At 47.7% G+C, this 25,458-nt stretch overlaps 1 protein-coding gene across 2 annotated transcripts in view; it reads left to right on the forward strand.

The window, feature by feature from the left end:
• LOC310659873 (interleukin-6 receptor subunit beta-like) overlaps positions 1-25,458 on the forward strand; it is a 76,903-nt gene that overhangs the window by 46,042 nt on the left and 5,403 nt on the right. The window contains exons 6-15 of one of the 2 annotated variants that reach the window (XM_083403926.1): positions 1,962-2,076; positions 11,906-12,078; positions 14,058-14,197; positions 14,961-15,102; positions 18,668-18,750; positions 19,559-19,775; positions 20,163-20,318; positions 22,166-22,285; positions 23,269-23,421; positions 24,178-24,321. In XM_083403926.1, coding sequence (XP_083260052.1) covers positions 1,962-2,076; positions 11,906-12,078; positions 14,058-14,197; positions 14,961-15,102; positions 18,668-18,750; positions 19,559-19,775; positions 20,163-20,318; positions 22,166-22,285; positions 23,269-23,421; positions 24,178-24,321 — 1,443 coding nt within the window. Of the gene's footprint in view, positions 1-1,961; positions 2,077-2,355; positions 2,427-11,905; positions 12,079-14,057; positions 14,198-14,960; positions 15,103-18,667; positions 18,751-19,558; positions 19,776-20,162; positions 20,319-22,165; positions 22,286-23,268; positions 23,422-24,177; positions 24,322-25,458 lie in introns of those variants that run through there. The other variant, XM_083403927.1, reaches the window with a different exon arrangement.

The following is a 25,458-nucleotide window of genomic DNA, read 5'->3' on the forward strand; positions in this document are numbered from 1 at the left end:
TTGGGGGTGGCTGCAGCCCTGGTGCAGAAGGGGGCCCTGCTAGTAGGAGGACTGTGCCAAAGAACTGTAGTGATACCAATGGTGTATAGCTAGCACAAATTCTTCTTGGTCTCTACAGTAGCTTGTGAAGAAATCTCAACAGCGTATCATATTTTCCAGTTGGCTCAGGCTGTAATAGTCCAATTGCGTAGAAATGTATGGTGGGGAACCCTGTTTCATAGCTATCAATGTTTCCCTTTTTAAAAAGGAAATTCCCTTATTCTGAATAGGATTCCTCACAAGAAAAGGGGGAAATTGACAGCTATGCCCTATTTCCACTGGTAAAGACACTAGGGGAGTAAAGGTTCTTACTTCCCTTTCTGACTCATGAAAAACAAAGCCCACCTCAGGATTTCCCCCACCACCCAGAATTCTTATTCACCTATACGTTACAGAGGGCTGATAAGGACCCTCCATCATTCTGCCCGGACACTGAGGTCCAGCGCCGAGGGCCTTCTGGCAGTTCCCTCGCTACAAGAAGCCAAGTTACAGGGAACCAGGCAGAGGGCCTTCTCGGTAGTGGCACCCACCCTGTGGAACGCCCTCCCATCAGATGTCAAAGCGATAAATAACTACCTGACATTTAGAAGACATCTGAAGGCAGCCCTGTTTAGGGAAGCTTTTAATGTTTAATAGGTTATTGTATTTTAGTGTTTTGTTGGAAGCTGCCCAGAGTGGCTGGGGAAACCCAGCCAGATGGGTGGGGTATAAATAAATTATTATTATTATTATTATTATTATTATTATTATTATTATTATTATTCCTTGTCCAAAATGAGATATCAAGGGCTACAGGTAGTTTAAAAAAACATTTTGTCCAGGTAATTCACAGGAAGCTCTAAAGTGAGTCATATTGTTCTGAAGGAAGGTAGATAATGCAGTGACAGAGAAGATTAGAATCTTGCAAGACTTTCACATTGCATGCCTGTCTTTTAATCAACCAGTGGGTAGTGGTTCTTAGAAGCCACCCTCCAATTCCTGTGAATTCGCAGCCCACATATTCAAAAAGTGCTGAGGGGTAGCTTTGTTGATAGAGCACGAGACTCTTAATCTCAGGGTCTTGGGTTCTTTCCGGGTTTGGAGTCAGATGCAGGTGAACAGTCAAGGAAGCAGGTCTTAGCGACACTCCCCAGCAGGTCTTGTTGCCAGAACTGAAAGTCCCTGTCTCCCACACTTCTCCAAGGCTCCTCCTCTCCTGGATGTTTCCCAAGCAGTCTCCAACTGCGCCTGCACACCTCAGACCTCTGTTCTGTTGTTCTCATTATTCTGTGAGTTCTTGAAGACCAAGGAGGAGGGGAGCTTGTCATAGCAGGAGAGGGAGAGTCATTGGATTCTTGGATCAGTCCCTTGACACACCCCACCTCATAGTCTGACCTCCTCCCTGTCACAGAATCTTCCTGCTCCTAAACCCTGCTGCCCCTTCAGCATCCGGCGCTTCATCCCCATCTCCTCCCCGTGGCCTCCCCTCAGTGTCCCACCACCATTCCCTTGGCTCTGAGCATTCCTCCTCTGGGATTTCCCTTGTGGGTTCCTCTGCTGGTACTTCCTACCACCATAGCTGTCAACGTTTCCCTTTTCTTGCGAGGAATCCTATTCGGAATAAGGGAATTTCCCTTAAAAAAAGGAAACGTTGACAGCTATGTCCTACCACTCCTCTTCATCCAGCCTGACAGGCTCAAGCCCCACGATAGGTGAAGGATCCTAGCAGTTCAGGCAGTTAAGACTAGATGACCCTCATGGTCCCTTCTATGAATCTATGAAATTAGATGCAGCAGTAGCAGCTTATTTGCCAGGAGGTCAGGTGAGCATCTCTGCTCCACCATACTATTTGCTAGCGGTGACTCTTATGTCTACTGGCCACAATCTTCAAGATATACTTCTTCACCCCCTGATGGATGTGGTTGCTTGTTTTCATTTTTCAGATTGGCATGATTACCTGACATGCTACTACATCGAAGAGAAGTTGATCCTGAATTGTTCCTGGTTGCCCCTACCCCATGCAACAGATTCTCTTGTGTACACTGTGTTTTTAAAATGGTAAGTCAAGGGAGAGGGAATTGGGAAATCAACTGCAATATGCACCAGAGGTTTGTTTTAAAAAAGAGTTTCAGAGGAAATATTTTCCTCAAGATCTTAGCAGGTGAGGGGAAGGGTTAAAAGTCCCCTCCATATCCCCTGTGGTTAGCATCCCCAGCTGATGCAATTATTATTTTTGAGAAAACGTGCTTGTTAAACGCAATGATGCTTTTAACATCACATGCAATTGGGGTCTCACTCTCCTAGATATATGTCTGCAGGAGTCTATGTTGTGGGGGACTGCCAGCTACCAGCATAGTGTACAAGATTTAGCAGAAAAGGGAAACCAAGATAAAATTGGATGACAAAATGTAAAGCTTGCTAGAAGGAAATATACTAATGGACATCTAACAGAAGCAAACTATCACAATTAAATAGGTTTCCCTACTTCCCATCTCCAATAACTATCCTGTTTCATGCTGAGCCCTTGTAAAACTCATCATAGAGAGAGCAATGCACCTAAGCAATGCACATGTTAGATCACTGGCAAAGAAACAAAAGCCAATCTTCTGTCCTGAACCCCCGGCCTACCTGGCGTCAAGTCCTGCTGGGGTATATATTACGTCAAGTCCAAAGTCCAACAGTCAGGAAACACAGTCCAGAGTCAAACCCAAAGCACAGTCCCATAGGGATTCCGGACCATCCAATGTGAGCTCCATCAACATGGCAGTTGAGTAGCCATAGCACCTCAGCTCTGCCTCCATTTTGTACCTTGCCTGCTGATTGCAGCATTTGGGCTTGACAAGGCATGTGACCCTCACCTGTTCCAAGCCTCCTCCAGCTCAGGAATCACACCTCCTTCCTGAGCTGACGAGCCCCACCTGGGCTATGGGCCCTTGCCTGCCTCAGTCTCTCAGGGCATCCCCCCCCTCCTACTGCTCCCCATGCCTCAGAGCCCGCCTTGTTCATGGAGATGGGGCCCTCTCTGGCTCTGATGAGGGCTCCTGATCTTCTGGTCCCTGGTGTGCTGGTCCCGGGGGTAAGGTACCTTGGGTGTAGCAGAGTCCACACGAAGAGGGGCAAGGTCCGAGGCAGAGTGCCGGGCGGTGAACAGGAACGCTGGAACAGGAGGCTGTGCAGGGAACAGGAACACCGGATGGTCGGGGACAGGAGGCCGAGCAGGGAACAGGAGTACCGGATAGTCAGGAACAGGAGGCCGAGCCGGGATCAGGAACGCAGGAAGGTCCGAAGCCAACAACGACGTTGCTCCCGCAACCTGGGGCCGGGCTGACTGGGCTTTTATCCTCTTCTAAGGCCAGGGGCGGTCCCGGCCCCCAGGAGCCCCGCCTCCTCTGGCCTTAAGGCGAGCACTCCTCCTGGGGGCAACCAGTTCCCTTCGCCTCTCTGCTCTAAACCTCTGCAGATCAGGAGAGGCCGAAGGGTTACTGGGCCCTGGAGGAGGCTCACCTGTGGCCACTGAGTCGTCAAGCCTCTCTGGGGCCAGAAGGGCTTCACCTGGGGCCAGCTCCTGATGCACTGCCACAGGTGCAGGCTCTTCAGCATCTAGGCCTTGCCCCAGTTCAGCCGGCCCTGGAGGCGGGGACTCCTGTGCAGGCCGGGATTCCTCTGTTTCATCCTCCGAATCGGAATCCCAGGCCATCACACCATCCCCCCTCCCAGGCCCCCCCCTCAACCGAGGGTCCGGACCCGGCTTGCCGGGGTACGTCGCATGGAACTCTCGGAGGCAGGCAGGTGCGTGGACGTTGGCCGCAGGTTCCCAGGAACGGTCCTCCGGTCCGTACCCCTTCCAGTCAATGAGATACTGCAGCTTTCCCCTGCGGTATCGGGAGTCCAGGATGCGTTCCACCTCGTACTCAGGCTCTCCCCGAACCAACACTGGCTGCGGTCGGGGACGGTTCGGGTGGAACTCGTCGGGTGGGGCCACCGGACTCAAAAGGGACCTGTGGAAGACCGGGTGAACCTTCAGGGTTGCGGGTAACCGGAGACGAAATGCCACAGGAGAGACTTGGTCTACGATAGGGAACGGGCCGGTGAAGCGGGCGTCTAACTTCCGCGAAGGTCGAGAGGGGTGGAGGTGGCGAGTGGAGAGCCAAACCAGGTCACCGACGCGAAGTTCCGGCCCCACCTGGCGGTGGCGGTCGGCCTGGGCCTTGTACGCTTCCTTGGCCTGGTGCAGTTGCTCCACCAAAAGCTGTTGCTGGGACTGGAGCTCTTGAAGCCACTCCGTCACCGCCGGGACTGCGGATGTCGGCAGCACCTCTGGAAACAGCCGTGGATGATAACCATAACTGGCCTGGAACGGGGTCTGCTGGGTGGACGCATTCACCGCGTTATTGTAGGCGAACTCCGCCAATGCCAGGTGGTCGACCCAGTCATCCTGCTGGTAGCTGCAGTAACACCGGAGGTACTGCTCCAGCACCGCGTTCGCCCGTTCCGTCTGGCCATCGGTCTGTGGGTGATAGGCTGACGAGAGGCAGACCTCCGTCCCGAGGGTCTGGTGTAGTGCTTGCCAGAACCGGGATGTGAACTGAACGCCCCGGTCGGACACCACGCGCTCAGGTAGGCCATGCAGGCGGAAGACATGCTGAAGGTACAGCTGAGCAGTTTCCTTGGCTGTGGGTACAGATGGACAGGGAGCGCAGTGCACCATCTTGGTGAAATGGTCGGAGAAAACCAGAAGGCAGGTACAGCCACGAGACGAGGGTAAGTCCACTACAAAGTCCAACGAAACCGTGTGCCAAGGGTGCGGTGGAACTGGCAATGGCTGAAGTAGGCCGGGGGGTCGCCCGGTAGGTCCCTTAGCGCGCCGGCAGACATCACAACCAGCAACGTAGCGAGCCACGTCAGCCTTCAGGCGGGGCCACCAAAACTCTCGACTGACCAGATGGGTGGTCCGATACCGTCCAAAGTGCCCCGCTGCTGGGGCATCATGGGCCATCCGGAGAACCTCCAGCCGTAGTGGCCCTGGCGGGATGTACAGACGACCGTGGTGCAGCAGAAGGCCCTGATGCAGGACCAGCCCCGGATACTGTGGGCTGGACCCTTCAGCCAGCTCCCGGAGTCGTTCCTGGGCCCAAGCGTCGACCCGCTGCTGTTCCCGCACCCGAACCTGCAGTGGCTGCGCCTCCTGGGTGGCCAGGAATGCAGCCGGAGGTAGGATCGTGGTGGGTTCTGCTTGCTGTACCGTGTCTGCGTTGTCTTCAGGTTTCCGGGACAGGGCATCCGCCTTCTGATTCTGAGAGCTAGGGATGTAGCGGATCCGGAACTGGAACCGGGAAAAGAACAACGCCCACCGGATCTGTCTTTGGTTCAGCTTGCGGGTGGTCTGGAGGTACTCCAGGTTCCGGTGGTCGGTTCTCACCTCCACCGGATGTCGTGCCCCCTCAAGATGGTGGCGCCAGACCTCAAAGGCTACCTTGATGGCCAGTAGTTCCCGCTCCCACACAGTATAGTTACGCTCCGCTGGTAGGAGCTGGCGGGAATAGAAGGCACAGGGTAAGAGTGGCGCTTCAGGACCAATCTGTTGAGACAAGACGGCACCGAGAGCCGTACTGGAAGCGTCGGTCTCCACCACAAAGGGTCGAGAGGGGTCAGGATGTTGTAAGATTGGTGCCCTCTGGAAACAGGCCTTCAACCCCTGAAACGCCTCCTCTGCCTCCTTGTCCCAGGAAAACGGCGTCTTTGGGCGCAGTAGCCGGGTCAACGGGGTGGTGCGATGAGCATAATCAGCGATGAAGGTCCGGTAGTAATTGGCGAACCCCAGGAAACGCTGTAGGTCCTTGCGGTTCCGGGGTGCCGCCCATTCTTGAACCGCTGTCACCTTCCCCGGGTCCATTTGCACCCCATCTGGAGAGAGCCGGTGACCAAGGAAGTCCACAGTCCGCTGATGGAACTCGCACTTGCTGAGCTTTGCGTACAAACGGTGCTCACGCAAGCGCTGCAGCACGGTCCGGACATGTCCCTCATGGCGGGCCGGGTCACGGGAGTAAATCAGTATGTCATCCAAATACACCACCACGTACTTGTCTAACAAGTCCTGAAACACGTGGTTGATGTAGCGTTGAAACACAGCAGGCGCGTTGCACAAACCGAAAGGCATAACCAAATATTCGAACTGCCCGTACCGGGTCCCAAACGCTGTCTTCCACTCATCCCCGGCTCGGATCCGAATCAAGTTGTAGGCCCCCCGGAGGTCCAGCTTGGTGAACACCTGTGCCCCTTGCACCCGCTCCAGCAGCTCCGAGATAAGGGGCAAGGGGTACCGGTCTGGGACGGTAATTTTGTTCAGGGCTCGGTAATCATGGCAAGGGCGGAGTTCCCCACATTTCTTCTTAACAAAAAGCACCGGTGCCGCGGTGGGCGAGGTGGAAGGCCTAATGAACCCACGCTCCAGGTTCTTGCGCAAGAAGTCCTGCAAAGCCTCGCGCTCTGGCTCTGTTAGGGAATATAAGCGACTCACTGGTAAAGGCGCTCCGGGTTGGAGGTCTATGCCGCAGTCAAAAGGCCGATGCGGCGGCAGCTGGTCTGCCCCCCGTTCCTCGAACACGTCCTGGTAGTCCTGGTACACGGCTGGGAGCGTGGGTGCTGCCTCCTCTGAGGGCGCGGACGCCAGCGTTCCGGATTGAGCATGGGAACATGGGACTGGGAAGTGCACGGTCCGTTTGACCCAGTCAATCTGAACGTTGTGGGCTTCCAGCCAGTCCATCCCGAGCACCAGGGGGAAGCGGGGCATAGAGGCAATGTCCAAAGTTCGCAACTCCCGGTGCTGCTGGAGACACAGGACCAGAGGCTGGGTCTCCTGAGTAACGGCACCTGACCGCAGAAGTCGTCCGTCAATCGCTTCCACCTGGACCGGTACTGGCTTGTTCCGAAGTGGCACCTGATGATGGGCGGCAAAAGCAGCGTCCATATAGGAGCGGGTTGCCCCTGAATCTACCAAAGCATGGGTGAGGATCCAGGGCCCACCTGGAGGGTATAAACGTACCGAAACCATAAGATGTTGCAAGTCCATTGGTGCGGGCCCATTCTGTACGGTTTGGGACCCCCGGTAGCTAGGGCCATCAGCTACTGGGGTTGGCGGTTTCCCTGCGGCTGGCGTTTCTCAGGGCAGGACCGAGCGAAGTGTCCACTTCCGCCACAGTAAAGACAGAGATTTCCATCCCGACGCCGCGCCTTCTCTGCGGGGGAAAGGCGTGGCCGCACTGCCCCGAGCTGCATAGGCTCCTCCGTTAAATCAGTTGTGACCGTGGGGCTGCCGGAAAAAGCTGGTGCCGTGAACTGGAAGTGTCGGCGACCCCGGGCCTGACGACGATCCTCCAACCGGTCGTCTATTTGTAGACTCCGTTGAATGAGAGTGTCCAGCGTGGTGGGGCGTTCCATTGTGGCCAACTGGTCCAGTACCTCGTCCGAAAGCCCTTCGAGATACTGGTCCCGCAGTGCCGAGTCATTCCAGGTCAAGTCCTGTGCCAACAGCCGAAACTCCGTGGTATATGTGGCCACCGTGGACTTGCCCTGTTTCAAATGCCGAATCGCCCGGTTGGCTTGACTCTCTTTCTGGGGGTTGCCGAACGCGGCCTCCAAACGATTGCAAAACCCCGTATAGTCTGCCAGCAAGGGGGAGTCTTGCCTGAGTAGCGGCAACGCCCACTTGGCCGCCTGGTCCTTTAACAAGCTAATCAAAAAGTGCACCTTGGTACGGTCGTCAGGAAAGTTCCGGGCTCGCCCCTGAATATACAGTTTGGCCTGGGCCAGGAACATGGGAAAGCTGGCCGGGGCTCCATCAAATTTCTCAGGCAAAGCCACTGGGTACTTGCCCGGAGCCGGGGCGTCGGCCCCAGGAGCCGGTAGGGCTTCCAAGCGTTGCTGAAGTGCCTCAACCGCGTCACTGAGCTGCTGCACGGTGTGAGACAAGGCCTGGTTCTCCTGGGCCAAAGCCACCAGTGCAGCCGCCTGTTCAGCCATGGCCTCTGGCTCTTCCCGAACGCACCCCTACGAAGGGGGAGTGCGGGAGGGGGCGGGAGCAAACTGTGCTGGTCCCGGGGGTAAGGTACCTTGGGTGTAGCAGAGTCCACACGAAGAGGGGCAAGGTCCGAGGCAGAGTGCCGGGCGGTGAACAGGAACGCTGGAACAGGAGGCTGTGCAGGGAACAGGAACACCGGATGGTCGGGGACAGGAGGCCGAGCAGGGAACAGGAGTACCGGATAGTCAGGAACAGGAGGCCGAGCCGGGATCAGGAACGCAGGAAGGTCCGAAGCCAACAACGACGTTGCTCCCGCAACCTGGGGCCGGGCTGACTGGGCTTTTATCCTCTTCTAAGGCCAGGGGCGGTCCCGGCCCCCAGGAGCCCCGCCTCCTCTGGCCTTAAGGCGAGCACTCCTCCTGGGGGCAACCAGTTCCCTTCGCCTCTCTGCTCTAAACCTCTGCAGATCAGGAGAGGCCGAAGGGTTACTGGGCCCTGGAGGAGGCTCACCTGTGGCCACTGAGTCGTCAAGCCTCTCTGGGGCCAGAAGGGCTTCACCTGGGGCCAGCTCCTGATGCACTGCCACAGGTGCAGGCTCTTCAGCATCTAGGCCTTGCCCCAGTTCAGCCGGCCCTGGAGGCGGGGACTCCTGTGCAGGCCGGGATTCCTCTGTTTCATCCTCCGAATCGGAATCCCAGGCCATCACACCTGGACACTGAACCTATTTGGCCAGGACAGCTATGATTTTCTTCTCTCTGGGAAGAAAGAATACTTGAAGCTAATTTTCATGGGCTTGCTTTTCTTTGTAGCTTCTAAAATCCCTCTGTAGAAGGCTTCCTTTTTAAAACCCATCTAGAGTCCAGCCCATCTAGACTCTTGCCATGAGTGGTGTGTCAGTAATTGCCCACAAATATCCACAGCAAGAACTTCCCACTCCTTGTCCATGGCTGCAACAGAGCAACAAAGAAAGACAAAAGAAAAAGAGGGTGTCAATAAGACACAACTACTGTATTTTTCGCCCTATAGGATGCACTGTTCCTCCTCCAAAAATGAAGGGGAAATGTGTGTGCGTCCTATGGGGCGAATGCAGGCTTTCGCTGAAGCCTGGAGAGTGAGAGGCGTCGGTGCGCACCAACCCCTCTCGCTCTCCAGGCTTCAGGAAGCTATTGCAAGGCTTGCGGGCAGCAGCCTGCAGCCTGAAGCACGGGGCGCACTCTGGAGCATGCCCCATGCTTTGCGCAGATGTCTGCCAGCCTTGCGAGCCCGGCGGGAATTCGGGGGAAGCTCGGGTCGGGGTCGGGGGAAGCTCGGGCTTCCCCCGAGCTGGGAGCTGGGGGCTTCCCCCGCCCCCAGCCCCGCAAGCAAGCTCCGGGAGCGATGGCGAGGTTGCGCAACCTCGCCATCACCCCCGGACCCCCAGCCCTGAGGCTAAAAACGAAGCTAGAACAGCTAGCGAGATCCATCCCACTCGCTGTCATGGCTTCTTTGCTCTTTGGGGCTCGGGGGGGGAATAATTTTTTTTCTCTTTATTCCCCCCCCCAAAAAATAAGTTTGCCCTATGGGCCGGTGCGCCCTATAGGGCGAAAAATACGGTACTACTTCTCTCCCTTTCCCAATCCTGAGGAATCTCAAGCATGGGAGGGACGTGCAAGTGGATCTGGTAGCCTCTCTCATCTTTCTCCTCCTTACCAGCCAGCACAAACAGCATTCAGCATCCTCCAGTAAACAAATAACTAGTATTTAATTTAACCAATAAATAAATAGTTAACAAATACAGTGGTACCTCAGGTTAAGAACTTAATTCGTTCTGGAGGTCCGTTATTAACCTGAAACTGTTCTTAACCTGAGGTACCACTTTAGCTAATGGGGCCTCCCGCTGCCGCTGCGCCTCCACCACGCGATTTCTGTTCTCATCCTGAGGTAAAATTCTTAACCTGAGGTACTATTTCTGGGTTAGCAGAATCTGTAACCTGAAGCGCCTGTAACCTGAAGCGTCTGTAACCCGAGGTACCACTGTAAAGGTTTAAACCATGAAACAGAATCATTAAAAAAAATAAAATCCCTTGCTTCAACTTCAAGCCACACAATTAAGGAAACATGTAGTTAGGCCCTGAGAAGACTGTTCAAGGGAGAGCAGCCACTGTGGGTCACTTGGTTAGTGTTGTGTACGGGCTTCACACAAATGCCAGCAGAAGTGGTGCAAACAATACCTCTTAATGACAATGTCACTTTTTTATTAGAACAAACTGTTCCATCTGACCCATAAATAACCTCAGTGCTAATCAGTACTTTTAAACTTTTCCTGTTTTCTTTCTTTTTTGACAATGTGGATGACTCATTCAGAATGCTGGTTTGTGGTTGTGTTTAAATGAAGGGTGCAGTCTCTTCTTCAGAGACACAAGGGAAATTCTGCCTTTCAGCCCTTTCGCTCTGGCCTAGACTGTCTTGTTTCGGGTTTTTTTGGTTCAGTTTCCCCCCTGCTGACTAGTGCCATCAAGTGGTGCCTGGAAACATTTTCGTAACAGAGTGAAGTCTCCCTGTATTGCCAAAGTCTCTCTAGAAAGAGTAAATGCTTCATGGCTAACTGGCTTGAGAATTTTCTTTTTAACTGGAACTTCCTCCCAGCAGACATCAAGGCAATAAACAACTATCTGACTTTCAGAAGACATCAGAAGGCAACCTGTTTAGGGAAGTTTTTAATGTTTGATGTTTTAGCGTGTTTTTAATATTCTGTTGGGAGCTGCCCAGAGTGGCTGGGGAAACCCAGCCAGATGAGTGGGGTATAAATTGTTGTTGTTGTTGACATAACTGTTTAAAGAAACAACAAACAGATCCAGTAAGTATGATCACTGGCTATTATCAATTTTATATTTTTTTAAAATGAATCATAGGCAGAACAAAGATTGGCTAAGCCAGGGGAAGCTTCAGAGATGGAACCTGGACAGATCTGGTGATCTGGACAGATCTAGCAGCTTTTGGGTAGAAGCTGGAATGATCTGTGTCATGGTGGAACCTAACAATCTGGGAGCTTTCAAAGAGCATTGTGGATATAAGCTGAGGTGCTAAACATGGTGACCATTCATTTCAATGCTGTGTGATAGAGCATAAAACAAAGACTGCAGTAGAGCAGGGATACTCTCCAGATCCTTTGGACTACAACTCCCATCATCCCTGACTGTTGGCCATGTTGGCAAGGTAGGACTGATGCACGTTACAGTCCAAGAACATCTGAAGAGTAGAAGAAGAGAAGAAGAGTTTGGATTTGATATCCCGCCTTTCACTCCCTTTAAGGAGTCTCAAAGCGGCTAACATTCTCCTTTCCCTTCCTCCCCCACAACAAACACTCTGTGAGGTGAGTGGGGCTGAGAGACTTCAAAGAAGTGTGACTGGCCCAAGGTCACCCAGCAGCTGCATGTGGAGGAGCGGAGACACGAACCCGGTTCCCCAGATTAGGAGTCTACCGCTCTTAACCACTACACCACACTGGCTCTCGCACTGGTACCACATTGACTGCCCTTGATTAGTAGAGAAAATTTAAGGCCCTCTCTCTTGAAACTTGGATGAGGCTCCTTACCTTCAAATTATCCTTTTCCCCCCATTTATAATTTACTGCAAACATCTAATGCATTTCTAAAAATACTTTCATGAAAAGGAGACAAATATTAATGTAGCATTTTAATGTTCCCAGGAGAAGGCAACTTTTAAAAGAAGATTATTTGGCTGCCAAAAAAGTGGTCTTTTGATTGCAGACTTCATTTTGTTTCCTATCTCTCTGTGAATTTGCCACTTACAGATCATCTGCTGTATTAAAACACGGAACGTATCGATGACGCATATTGAGTTTGCTTTATGCTTTCCTTTCCCCTGAAGGAAATTGGAAACAAAACAACACTGTGAAAAGGTGGAAACGACCTTGCCTGTTTTAACAAGAAGAAAGCATCGTATTCGCATTCATGCAAACGTGACCATATGGGTATCAGGCCGCTATTCCCGCGAGAGATGTGTGACAACAAAGAAAATTTCATTCGTGCCCAGCAAAACAAGTACATTACATTTCTTCCATAGTCTGAAGCTGCAGATTTTATTGTAAAATAGTTCTGGTTTTGTTATTGTATTTTTTTTTCCTAGGGCAGCAAACATGTTAGCCAGCAAATTCCAACACATACAATTCTTTTTCACACTCAGTTACCAGGCATAATTTTATGCAAGCCTGTCCTCCTACCCAGATACAATTTATGTGGTGAGGCTTCACCACCACATGGGGAATAACTTTTTCTAGACCATTGAAAGAACTGAGTATAGTTAGCACAGAGATGAGAATATTAAGCAGGGGTGATATAAAAGCACTCATCATATAACTGAAGGGTATCTGGATTTGTTCACATTAGTGCCCTGAAACCCAGCAGGATCCCACCCCTAGCTGTGTTTCAAACTGTAATTGCACAGTTGTTCACTTCAGTATGCATGACCTTTTGGGTCCGTCCCCCATTACCATCCATCCAGTTTTTGAATTGGCTTGAGGGGTAAACCATATCAAACAGCAGTATTTGACAATAAATTACAGGATCAATATGGGTTGCAGCTATAACATTTGCAGTGGAGCCCATTCAATCACCTCAGGTATAGATCCCTGTGGAATGCCCTCCCATCAGATGTCAAGGAAATAAACAACTATCTGACTTTTAGAAGACATCTGAAGGCTGCCCTGTTTAGGGAAGTTTTTAATATTTGATGTTTTATCTTGTTAAATATTTTGTTGGGTGGGGTATAATTTTATTATTATTAATTATTATTATTACTATTTGTTTTTATTATACTACAATGATAATTTTAAGGCATCCCCATTATAGCATCTGCTAGGGCATCTTATGGGGACGCGGGTGGCGCTGTGGGTAAAAGCCTCAGTGCCTAGGACTTGCCGATCGAAAGGTCGGCGGTTCGAATCCCTGCGGCGGGGTGCGCTCCCATTGCTCGGTCCCAGCGCCTGCCAACCTAGCAGTTCGAAAGCACCCCCGGGTGCAAGTAGATAAATAGGGACCACTTACTGGCGGGAAGGTAAACAGCGTTCCGTGTGCTGCGCTGGCTCGCCAGATGCAGCTTGTCATGCTGGCCACGTGACCCGGAAGTGTCTCCGGACAGCGCTGGCCCCCGGCCTCTTAAGTGAGATGGGCGCACAACCCTAGAGTCTGTCAAGACTGGCCCATACGGGCAGGGGTACCTTAACCTTTATCTTTAGGGCATCTTATACTGCAACTCCTGCAGCCCCATAGCTGTCAACTTTCAGATTTGAAAATTAAGGGATCAGCACCCTCGAAAATAAGGGATCAGCAGCCTCACCTGTCCTGGGGACAGTCTACAGGATATCTAACAATCCGGGATTAGCAGCGGGAAACGGCGCTGGAATAAGGGAATTTCCCACAAAAAAAGGAAAGGTTGACAGCTATGTGCAGCCCAAATGGTGCCAAACATATTGCTCTGCTTTCCTTTGGACCACATCAGTGAGGCCAAGAGGGGTCTTGTCATCTGGGCAGCCCAGGTCCTCCAGACACACTGCCCAGGCTGGCCCCCCAGAGAAATCACTTTGAAGCTGCTTATGCAGCATTTTGACTTCACCCCTAGAAGCACACTGCATTGTCTCTCAAGACAGATGAATGCCAACAACAACAAAGTGTGATAAAATGGTGCCCACTGCTAAGGTTATAGTGAATGTGTGCTGAAACCCTGCCCTTTTTAAAAAGATGGGGAAATGGAATAAAAACTAAGTGCATCTGCAGCTGCTGAAATTATGTTCTTTTTCTGTTCTGAAAAGTGCCAGACTTTCTGTGGTCTTAAAAAAGGTGGAAGAACCCCAGGGAGAATACGGTCGGGTTATGATCAGATTATGGTGTTGTGTGGATGCCCCATTAAAAGTGAACAAAGCATGGCAATTCCACATTAAATGCCAAGTGCGGAAGCACCCTGTGACTAGGAGAAACTGCATGCAAATTATTTTCTATTTGGTTGTTTTGTTTTTGCATTTTAGAGAAATGTCCTTCACCCTTCAGAATAAGAGCTTATCAGTTGTTCCACAAACTAATAATTATGTGGGACTCACCAAGAGATATACTACAGTATGAACTGCAATACAAGGAAGAAATGCAAGCAACCTCATCCTGGATATCAGTATGTAAATCAGTAAGATCTGTATTAGAAAGCTTCTAGTGGGCTAATATGGGCTGCCATATGTCCAGATTTTCCCAGACATTGCCGGGATCTCAACAACTTTCGTGTTTTCTTTTTAAAAAGTGCAACAATTTGGGGGGTCTTCCGTAAAAAGGTCAACAGCTTTTCTGGGTGTCCTGGTTTTTACTTTTTGAAATATGGCAAACCTATTCTTGTGAGCATCTAGTTTGGCCACTGTGAGAACAGAATACTGGACTAAATAGGCCTATCAGAAAAATCTTAGCACTGACTTCCCCCTGAGTTTCTGCTGCACTTTCAATGTTGCTGAATTCAAATGTTGCAGGGGCTTTCTTACTTTATCTTCCTTTTATTGTTCCTACTGCTCATGTTTCCGTGGTTAAATTCAGGTGTCAAATTTATGATGCAGATTAAGCTGGCCTTTTGTACAAACTGTGTCAGTTTTTTATTTTGCTCAATTATTGCTTTGGTTGCTGGATTTGCAACTAATTCTTACAGAGCCTTTGATATGCCTCCAGCTGCATAGGGATTAATTGAAGGGTTTGGGATACTCCTCTCTAATGAAGGAATTTAAGAAGAGCATGTGTAGAGTTATTCAGCCTGGATTTCATAACCCCGGACATCTCCTTCCTATCCCATTGGCACTGCCCTGCTAAACACTGATTGCCATTTTAATTAAGGCATCTGGCCTTTGGGAAGAACTCCAGCAGATAATCCGAGAATTATTAATTGTACTTATTTGCAGGTTCCTATAGAGAATGGGATCTTTAATGCAACTATCTTCAGCGTAAATATATCATCATCATATGTTGCTCGCCTCAGATGTAAACCCCCTGGTAAAAGTTGTTCTGTTTGTGCTTGGAGTGAAGAAATTATGATCCCACATAGTAAGTTCCATGCATGTTAATTTAATCGTGGGTGCAACAACAATTTATTTATTACGGCCATAGGCCCATACAAGAAAAAACATAAATAACAACTTGTGCACGTGGGGAAAAAAGAAAGGAAAAAAAAAAAAAAAAAAATAGGGAAGGGAACAAAAAAAGAAAAAAACAGCCGCTAAAACACCGCTATAACAATAAAATACTATAAGATAGAATGGCATCCTACGCCTTAATTAGCTTGTAGTGCTCCTTGGCGTCGCTTTTGGGTAAGGACCGCGACCAGGAACCTAGCCACTTTCAGGGTCGTATGGGTATCCTTATCCTGCAAGATTTGGGCAAGGTGGAATGTTGGAGGGGTACCCGCTAGTTTCTGTATGATTGATCCCAGCAGATTTGCTCGTAACACATTGAACAAGGGGCAAGAAAACATAATGTGCTGGAGCGACTCCGGCGTCACCTTATCACATTCGCACATGGCGGGGACTTGGCCCTTTGAGAATCTATGTCTCAGGACATTGGAGGGAAAAACGTTAAACCTCGCTTTGGTGAAGGCCAGTCTATGGGCAACAGTCGAAAGGGAGGAGAGGTATGATGGGACGCAGTAAGTTAAAGTGATACCAATGCTCTGGGGCGAACAAACACCTCCCCCCAGCATATAATTTCGCTGTAAGTCGATGTCATCCAGTCTTTGGCGGATCAGTCTTTGAGCTGTGATTTGATCTAATTTTAGGGAATCTGCAGGAGAGATTCCATAGCTCAAGAGTTTGGCATGAATTCTACTAGACCAAAGGCTAGAGAATTCATCTCGCCATAGGCATTGGATAAGGTAATGGTTTGGTAATCTATGCCACAGTGATAACCAGTAATTGAAGACTTGCTTCCACAGACAAGTTTCTAAGGATGCGATCTTCAATTCTAGTCGCATGGCTGCGTTGCTTACGCACAGAGGAAGCATTAGGAGCCGGCGTAGGAATTGGTTTTGCAGAGTCTCAAGGGGAGCAAGATCAGTCAACACGGCCCAGAGCGGGGCAGCATAAGCGAGCACAGCCACCACTTTTGCCTTGAACACCTTTAGGGCCGAGGGAACATGCAAAGCTCCATCCGAAAAGAAAAATCGGAGGAGCGCATATGACAGAGTTTTGGCCTTATTAAGTAGGTGTTGTATATGAGCTTTCCACCCCAGATTGTATTGAAAAATAACTCCTAGGTATTGGAATTTTAGGACTTGCTCTATTTTTGCTCCACCAAGCTTCCATTTATATAATCTCCGGCTTCTGGAGAAAATCAGAATCTTGGATTTGGCATAGTTGATGGTTAATTGGTTGAGTTGACAATACGTGGCAAAGATCTTCAGAGCTCTGGTTAGTCCAACACGTGTAAAAGATAGGAGTACTGCGTCGTCCGCATATAAAAGGAGTGGGCAACGATAGTCCGCTAGTCTAGGCGCGTGTGTACTTGGAGATGAATTAACTAGGGGTGCTCGCATGTCGCTGATGAATAGGTTGAATAGGCAGGGAGCCAATATACAACCTTGGCGCACTCCCTTGTTTATTGGTATCGGGTTTGTGAGGTCGCCCGCAGGAGTGAGTCTCACTCTGGCAAGGGTACCTTCGTGGAGTTGACTTATAAGCCATAAGAGTCTTCTATCAATGCCCTGTTTCGCAAGTTTCTCCCAAAGAATATTTCTGGGCACGCTGTCGAAGGCTGCCTTTAGATCTAAAAAGGCCGCACAGAGGTAGCCCCGCGGAGGGGAGGAGTACTTCCGTGCCAGGTGATAGAGCACTATCGCATGATCGGTTGTAGAGCGTTTAATTCTGAACCCTGCTTGTTCATGGCCAATCTGATTAGTCTCATCTACCCAACGCAATAGTTTAGTCAGCAAGAAGCTGGCATAAATTTTCCCTATAATCGAAAGGAGGCTGATGTTACGGTAATTTTCCGGCTCCGTTGGAGAACCTTTTTTATGGATTGGTACTATAATGGCCTCCTTCCATATTTTGGGGATGTGACCAGAGGCGTTGATTGCGTTGAAGGTTTTGGCCAAGATGCCAGCCCACCATTTTGGGTGTAGTTTGATGGCTTCGGCAGGGATCAGATCGGGCCCTGGGGCTTTGCCCGGTTTAAGCTGGGCTATTAGCTTGACTATTTCGTCAGGATCGGTGGGAGGCCAAATGGGTAGATGGGTAAACAGGTGCGTCAGATGGTCGGAGGGAGCATCTGCTTGTGAGAAACATTTCTTCAGGAACAATTCCCATGTCGGTGCAGGGATGACTGCCCTTGGGTATATCCTCACCCTTCTATTAATCAAGGACCAGAATTCCCTGGATCTGTGTGGTTTTGAAGCAGCAATCAGGGCCTGCCAACGATTATGTTGCCACTCGCGTTTGGCAATTTTTTGCGTGCGTTTATAAACTTGCTTGGCTTGTGCGTAGCTAGCTGGCAGAGTAGATGCATCAGAGGTCTTATATACATTATATATAGCACGAAGGCGCTGTCTTGCTTGTTTACACTGAGAATTATACCAGGGGGCACCGTGAGTATACTCGTTACGATTTAAATTTTTGGGTGGTAGCCTGAAGAAGGACGTAAGAACAGTGGTATGATGGTGGAAGCGATTCAACACTATGCTATGCTCGTCTGGGGCAGAGCCTATGTTGGGATGAGGCCCAAGGATTTCTTTTTGAAAGAATTCCTGATACCTTTGAGCCTGGGTCTCCGACCATTTGATTCCTCTTATTTGGAAGGATTCGTTGGTTACCATCTGGGTCGTGTGTCTATCAGCCTCTGGCTGCCAGTTCAGGGAAAACTTGGCTACCAGGGGGAGATGATCACTAGATTGTACATTCTCAATCTTAAAGGTGGAAATACACTTAAGTAAATCCCTGGAGACCAACAGGTAATCGAGGACGCTGTTTGACTTAACGCTCAGGTGAGTGAAATCCCCTGGGATATCAGGGAGACAAGCGCCATTTAAGGGGGCCAGATTTAAACGGATGGCCATTTGATATAGGAGCACTCCAGCCTCATTTACTCTGTGGTCTTTAGAGGTTCTCCTCATGATGTGTTCCAGATCATAATTATCAAGATTTGGGGTAACCCACCATTTGGCTTTGGTCAGCGAATCCCAGTTTGCTGCTGTGCGGGCATTAAAATCGCCACCTATTATGGCCGGGGTGTTGGGAAACTTAACATAACATGAGAGCAAATGATCTTCCAGCGAGGCCCATTTAGAGCCCAGTTCAAGAGAGGAACCCCCAGGAGGCAAATAAACATTTGTAACTAGGAGTGAGATCTTTTCCCCCGCTATCAGCCCGGTAAGGGCGTAAGGGGGTAAGGCCTGTACTAGAGAAAATTTAGAATGAAGGTTGAGAGAAATGCCTATTATTAGGCCCCCTTTAGGGCGGCCTCCTTTCAGGGAGGGACAGGCTGGGAGTTCTAGAAGCTCAAAACCATTTAGGACAATTTTCTCAATCGTGGGTGTATTTCAGTTGTTTGGCTTTGTTTAAGAATGAAATTCTGACTGTAAATATGCTTCTGGGTTTAAATTTCCCATGTTGTTATTTACCAGAGCTTACTGAAAAGCCAACCATTGTGGAAAATGCAACTGAAAAGATAGCACAAGGAAAAATAAGTATCTTTCTTAAATGGAAGGTAATGTATTATATTTTTAGGCTACTCTTCTTCCTTGGAGCTCAGGCAAAGCCCCATCCACTTATATCCTTACGGCAATCCTGTCAGCTAGAATAGACAGGGGTGTTGAGTAGCCCAGAGACAGCCAGGCAACATAATTGCTCAGCAAAGAAAGCTCCACTTTCAAAATTCTGTCTACTATATCATAGGGTGTCTAGTTTGGACATATTTGATAAGTATTTTAAATTTGTGAAACGAATGTAACTAACAAACAGCTACTCTGTATTGTGGCTACAAGAGCCAGGTCAGATGGAATGATCTAGTCCAACAAATCATCATGTGCCTTGTCTCAGTACCTTCTGGTTTATTTAACCAGTGTTTCTTGTGATGTCTGAATTAAAAATTAGTTTGAGTAGTGCCAAGTAAGATTGGTCAAACCACAGTTTCCTAGTTTGGATATCTGGGAAACTGGTTCAACTGACCAAGGTGTATTGAGTTAAGGCTTGAGAGAAGGGAATGAAGGAGTCCAGAGGACTGCATAGGCACACGGTTGGTTTGTTGGTTGGTTGGTTGGTCAACAAACATTACGTCTGAACCAAGCCATAGTAAGAGTCAGTAATAATGAAGGCTGTTATGTGATATTTACAAAACAGACAAGAAAATATATACAGAGATAAAATTGATACTAGAATTACATCTATCATCAAAAATTTATGCTTTTATAATTTAGTTTGGTATGGGTTGCAGCTTTCACTGTGCCTGCAATATTTCATGTCATTTTATTTCTGGTGCATAATAACTGTTTAATGTTCATCTTCGCTTGTATTAGACAACACAAAGCAGGAATACCATTGGTTACAATATAAGCGTCGAAAGAATACCCCACTATTGCCGCCACGTACGGACATACCTCAGCATAACAGAGAACTGGGTGCATCTGAATCTCTCCATGGCTTATTACAGAATCAAAATCTTTGCCTATAATGAAGCAGGAGAATCCCCTCCACTAACATACCTGATTCCAGATTTCACTGCAAAAGCTACAGGTAGAGTATTTTTTGTCAAGAAGAATGCATAAAGAAAATATGGTGAAGAACCAAACTTCCCTTTTTTGAGTTTTGAAGCCGCATAAGTGGATTTCAATCAATGTGTTTGCTTGTTACACTATTTCTATCCGACTTACGTATCTGTCTGAACTCACTAAGGACACAATGCAGGGCTGGTTTCAGTGTGCTTAAGCCCATTTGAAGCAGCAGCTTGAGGGCACTTAATTGTGCCAATTGTGGACATCATGTGATGCTAAAACTGTAAGATGAAATAGTGTTTACATGCCAGTGGACTCCCAAGTACATGTGTCGGAATGCCTGTCCAAGAGGGGGTTGGGTTTTCTTAATGCTCTCAGTTATTTTTAATAGTTTCCTTTCCCATTGCAGATTTACCTGGCCAGTTCAACCTATCAAATCAGCAAAATCATTCCGTTATCACCTGGGATCTAAAACACAGCTCAGATTGCATTGTGATCGACTGGGGCACTGGATTAGAAGACATGAAGATTCATGTTTCTACTTGGAAAAATGAGATACGACTAGGTATTAAATCAATTTCTATAAAACTGACAAGCAGGTGTATTTTCATTGTTTGCTTCTAGGCACTTAAAATAATCAGACATAAATAATCTGTTAACTACTTCAATTGGGTACTGATCATGTTGAACAGTTCATGAACCAGGATAACAACGTAGGAGGGGCGATTCTGGATCAGACCAAAGACCCATTTTGTTCTCACAGGTGGCTATGGGACAGACATGAGCAGAATAGCATTCTCAGACTTATATTCCCAAGCATCTTGTTTTAAGAGGCACTGTACGTCTGACACTTACATAGACATAATAACTTTGTCAACCTTATCCTCTGTTTCATGGTAGCAAATTCCATAGTTTAACTGTGTGTTTTGTAAAATACTTTTCATCTGACCTGAATGGTCAAGCATTCAGCTTTGTTGGAAAACCCCCGATTCTAGCATTAAGAGAGACAAACTTCTCCTTATCCACTTCCTCCATATTCTCAGTGTGTCTCTGCATGTGCACTAGCAGTGCCCTGTGCTGTGCTGTTCAGTGCAGGGTGATTAAGCCCATTGAAAGCAAACATCATCTATGGCCTTGGAAACCTGCTTTGACATGTGGATCTCCTTTTCTGGGCTATTTATAATTTGATCAGTGGATCTTATTTTCAAAATTGCTAGCCATATTTTAACCAAGAAAACCAGGGCATTATAATAAAACCAGAAACATAAGCACTGTCAGAGTCATCTGTCAAGCAAGCCCAAACAGACTTTGTAGGATTTCAGATTTCCGGCAAGTTTTGTAGCTGTAGAAACAAGTTTTCAAACAGAACTGGATAATAGAAAGCAAGTGCAGTTGCTGTGCATCTTCTGTTTCTGTGAAAGCTTGCACTGAAATCCTGCATAGTATTGGATGAAATATGCAATGCCAAAGCCAAAGGCACAGACCTCAATGAATCCAAAGTATATCCAGTCACTATTCACTTTTGTTTTCTTTCCTGCTCTGTCCTGCTTTCCCTTTTCATCATCCCAGCCACTAACAACGAATTCCAGTTTCAGAAAAAGTACCATCAATAGTGGTTAGATGAAAAACAACAGATATATCAAAAACCCCACACTGTGCCTGCTCATTAGCAAGCCATGGGGGAAAGATTTATACATTTCAGACACAGCAGAACAACAATATACATAGATGAGAAGATTCCCTTTGCCCACAGCCACCTAGTGCCATGAAGTGTACTTACTGTCCTGTCACAGGCTAGATAGCTTTTCCTCATCTTCCTGAAAATGTGTCCTTGCAAAGCCCAATAATAATTCCTTAGCTTGTTATACGAAGACCATCTGATTTATCTGCAAAGAACCTCTAATTCAGGGACGTTTTGCAGCATTCTCTTTCTGCATATTGATAGGGATCGCACAGGTGATTCTAGCAAACAGATCAATCGGGATTAGCCGTAATGTACCTTGGAAGGCATCTGATCTGAGGTTGCCATCAATTATTCATCCCCTGTTTTCCTTGACCTTCTTTTATTACATGTTCATCCCCTTCAGGTTGCTTTTTTTAAAGCTTCCGGAACAAGAAAAATCCATACTTGAACCATCAGGAGTAAAGTCATTTTCGTTTCCCCACAGCATCTCAACCTTGTAGATGTAGCAAGCTTAGCATATTTTGAAAAGCAAGGCTATCTGCTATATAATGCCATCTGATTTAAACAACTGAACACTCGCATTACCTGAAGGTGGATGGGAATGCACGTATATCCAACAAATTCATGTGCACGGTCTTCTTAGATTCCTAGATTTCAGGTGTACGTGTGGCAGAATTATGTTATGAATTATACATTTGCAAGTGGCAATGTCTGTGTCTACCATCTAGATGGCCTCCAACCGTATAAGTTATATAAAGTAACATTTCATGCATTTGACTGTCGGTGTGAGGATTTCATGAAGCGTGAATGGACACTGGCCAGGACTTACTTCTATGCAGTGGAAGGAGGTATATCTTCATATTTTTTTCTAATATAATTTCTTATTGTTTCTATTCCAACTTTTAATAAGCACTCATAAGGGTTCTACTGCAATGAGTGGACACTAACCTAAGGCAGGGGTAACCAACATGTTGCCCTCCAGATGTTGTGGACTACAACTCCCATCACCCATAACCATTGGCCATGTTGGCTGGGTCTTGTGGGAACTGTAGTCCAAAACACCTGGCAAGAGCCATGTTAACTACCCTGATGTAAGTGTATACTCCACACTATAATGGACTTATTTGGGGCATTTGATGAAGTTAGTCCCCCAATTTAATCATTATTCAATAATTCAATTATTATTCAATTATTTTATTTATATTCCCCCCCCCCCCCACGTTTCCATAAAACATTATTCTGCTCTATTCTTTTTCAAACATTCTGATATTACTTCAGTTCTGCTGCATCAGAACTCTGGCAGAAATTTTGGAATGATGGAAATGGGAGTTTGCATATGCTTTCTCACTGTGAATAAGTATGGACATCGCAATAAATCATGGTTTATTGTTGCATGATCTGAACATAGTGGTGGACTGCATGTTGGCCAGTAAACTGAGCTTGAACCCTGGGGAAATGCAGGCGCTGTGGGTGGGTGGCTCCCATGTCTAGGAGATGGGCCACTCAGCTGTTCTGAACAGGGTTGCACTTCCTCTGAAAGAGTATGTTCATAGTTTGAGGATGCCCCTGGAGACATCTTCAACACTGGAGGCCCAGGTAACCTCAGTGGCTAGGAGTGCCTTTTACTACCCACAGCTGGGATACCAACTATGGCCATTCTTGCACAGGGATAGTCTGACCACTGTGATTCATGCATTTGGGGCAGACCAAAGCCTTGGTGTCCACCAGTCAGTAGGTAAGTCCAAGAGGGCAGCAAATGCATAAAACTAGCTGAGGAAAGTTAGTTTGGGAGAAAAAAAACCCTCAACTAATTTGGAGACTCTCTTTTAAGTTCCCAAAAAAGGTCCAGCTAATGTAACCGTTCCAGTTGTGACGAAGCAGTCAGCTGTTGTGAAATGGGATGCCATACCTACAGAAGAGTGCTTAGGATTCCTTCTGGGTTACAGAATTCGCTACACCGAAATCTTGAAAAACCTCTCTGTAGGTAGGTCACTTTGTTGACTGGACGTTATCATTGAAAGATTCTAGCTCACACTCAAAGGCAGCATTTTGTTTCTAGATTGAAAAACGTTGGAGGAAATTGCACATGGCTGTGGCTGATGGGAGTTGTGGTCCAATAATATCTGAAGGATGACAACTTTCCCATCACTGGATTAGTGTAAAAAAAAATGCCCAAACTGATATCATTACAGTCACCAAGACTCCTTTATCTATCAACAACAACACATTTACCGTGGCATCTTTGAATGCTCAAAGCACTTCCTCTATTTCTTCAGAGAAATGTCACAACAATCCTGTAAAGCAGATCATGTACTCTCATTTCCATATTGCAGATGCAGAGTTGAGGCTGAGAGAGAGTGGCTTTCCTAAGGTTCCCTGCTGAGTTCATGGCAGGGACAACAAGATCCATACTGAGAACGTTCTTTCTCCGATAGTCAGAACAACTAACTATTATAGAAAGTGTTTAATTGCAGAAGCCTGGTGGGAAAGAAGTGCTTTCAGCAAACGTTTAAAGGTCAACATAGAAGGTCCCTGCTGAATTTCTGTTGGAAGAGCATTCAACAGGGCTTGGTCTATGATGCTAAAGGCTCAGTTCAAATGAGCCTCACCAACTCATGATAAAAACCAGTGATGCTCCTACAGATGTATATTCTGTATATATCTATACAGAGGTATTGAAATCTTATATTGGATTCATGATCTGTCATAGCATTTTGATTTCTTCCCTCTTGTGTTGCAGCTGTTACTGTCGGTTCTTCAACTCAGAAGTACCTCATAACGGGACTTAAGGCAAAAACTCTTTATAGAGTGCAGACCTCAGGACTCACCAGTAAGGGAGAAGGAGCTCAAAGCCAGCCACAAATTTTTACTACCCTGAAATATGGTATTGCAAAGGTTTTAAGAATTTGTTTATTTTTCAATATAAATATTGCCAGGATGGATAAGTGTGTCAAACAATTAAAGCAGTAGGTGGCATCTAATCCCACTTCCTCTCATGAATACTGGGGCACCCCATTTTTGCTGAGCACTTAAGCTCTCTGCCCCATTCCCAAAGCAACTCCCAAGGACTGAGATTACCTCTGTAGCAGATTAGGATGTGGCACAGAGGGCTGGTGGGGGTGGGAGCGTCAGCAGAACAAATAGGTGTCCCCATATAACATAAGCAGAAATGTCACTCACCTCAGCCTAGATGACCATTGAAGTAGTCAGTCTTTCCATTTCTACCTGAATTATTTGTATGGGGGAGTACTGCATTTATTTATGTATTCCTATTAGTATATGCCTGTTGTCTTTGTCAATGGAGTTTTCTTGGCAGGGATACTGGAGTGGCTTGCCGGTTCCTGCTCCAGGTGGATCACGTTTGGTCAAAACTCTCCACTATGACCTGTCCATTTTGGGTGCCCTGCTCAGCATAGTTCATAGCTTCTCTGAATTATTCAAGCCCCTTCGCCACGGCAAGGCAGTGATCCATGAAGGGGATCCGTGAAAAATAGTATATACCCTCAATTTTAGCCTGAAGGAAGTAAGAACTGCACCCATTTAATTTTTAGCCACAGCACAGCCACAAACAAGAGTCAGGCAGGTGTGGTCATAATAAGCATAAGCCCCCATTCAGCACAAATGGATCCCTTGGAAAATATTTCTTCTTCATTTTTAATTGACTACTAGGACACAATATGAGATGGAAAGGAATAGGCATTTATGCTGACGGAGGAAAGTTGACCCTGAAAAGCTTTCTAGCTAGGGGACATATTTATAATCTCCTCTGTTTCCGCTGTTCAGGCTGTGAGTTCCGTTACTTCTGTATCCAAAAATAGCATCGCACGCAAGAGAGAGCGATCAGCAAGTCTGGGGGAATCCAAAGGGAGAGACCCCCCAAAACAGCCCAGTAAAAACTGGGTGTGTGCAGAGGCCAAAGGATGCTGGCTGGATAGAGTGGGGTAGCTAGAACACTGAACAGAAGCGCTTCACGCTGCAAAAGGCCTGCTTGAAAATTGTAAAGGAGGTTCCATTAGCCCTC

Source organism: Podarcis tiliguerta, assembly GCF_965153285.1.
Source record: "Podarcis tiliguerta genome assembly, chromosome: 11".
NCBI lineage: Eukaryota > Metazoa > Chordata > Lepidosauria > Squamata > Lacertidae > Podarcis > Podarcis tiliguerta.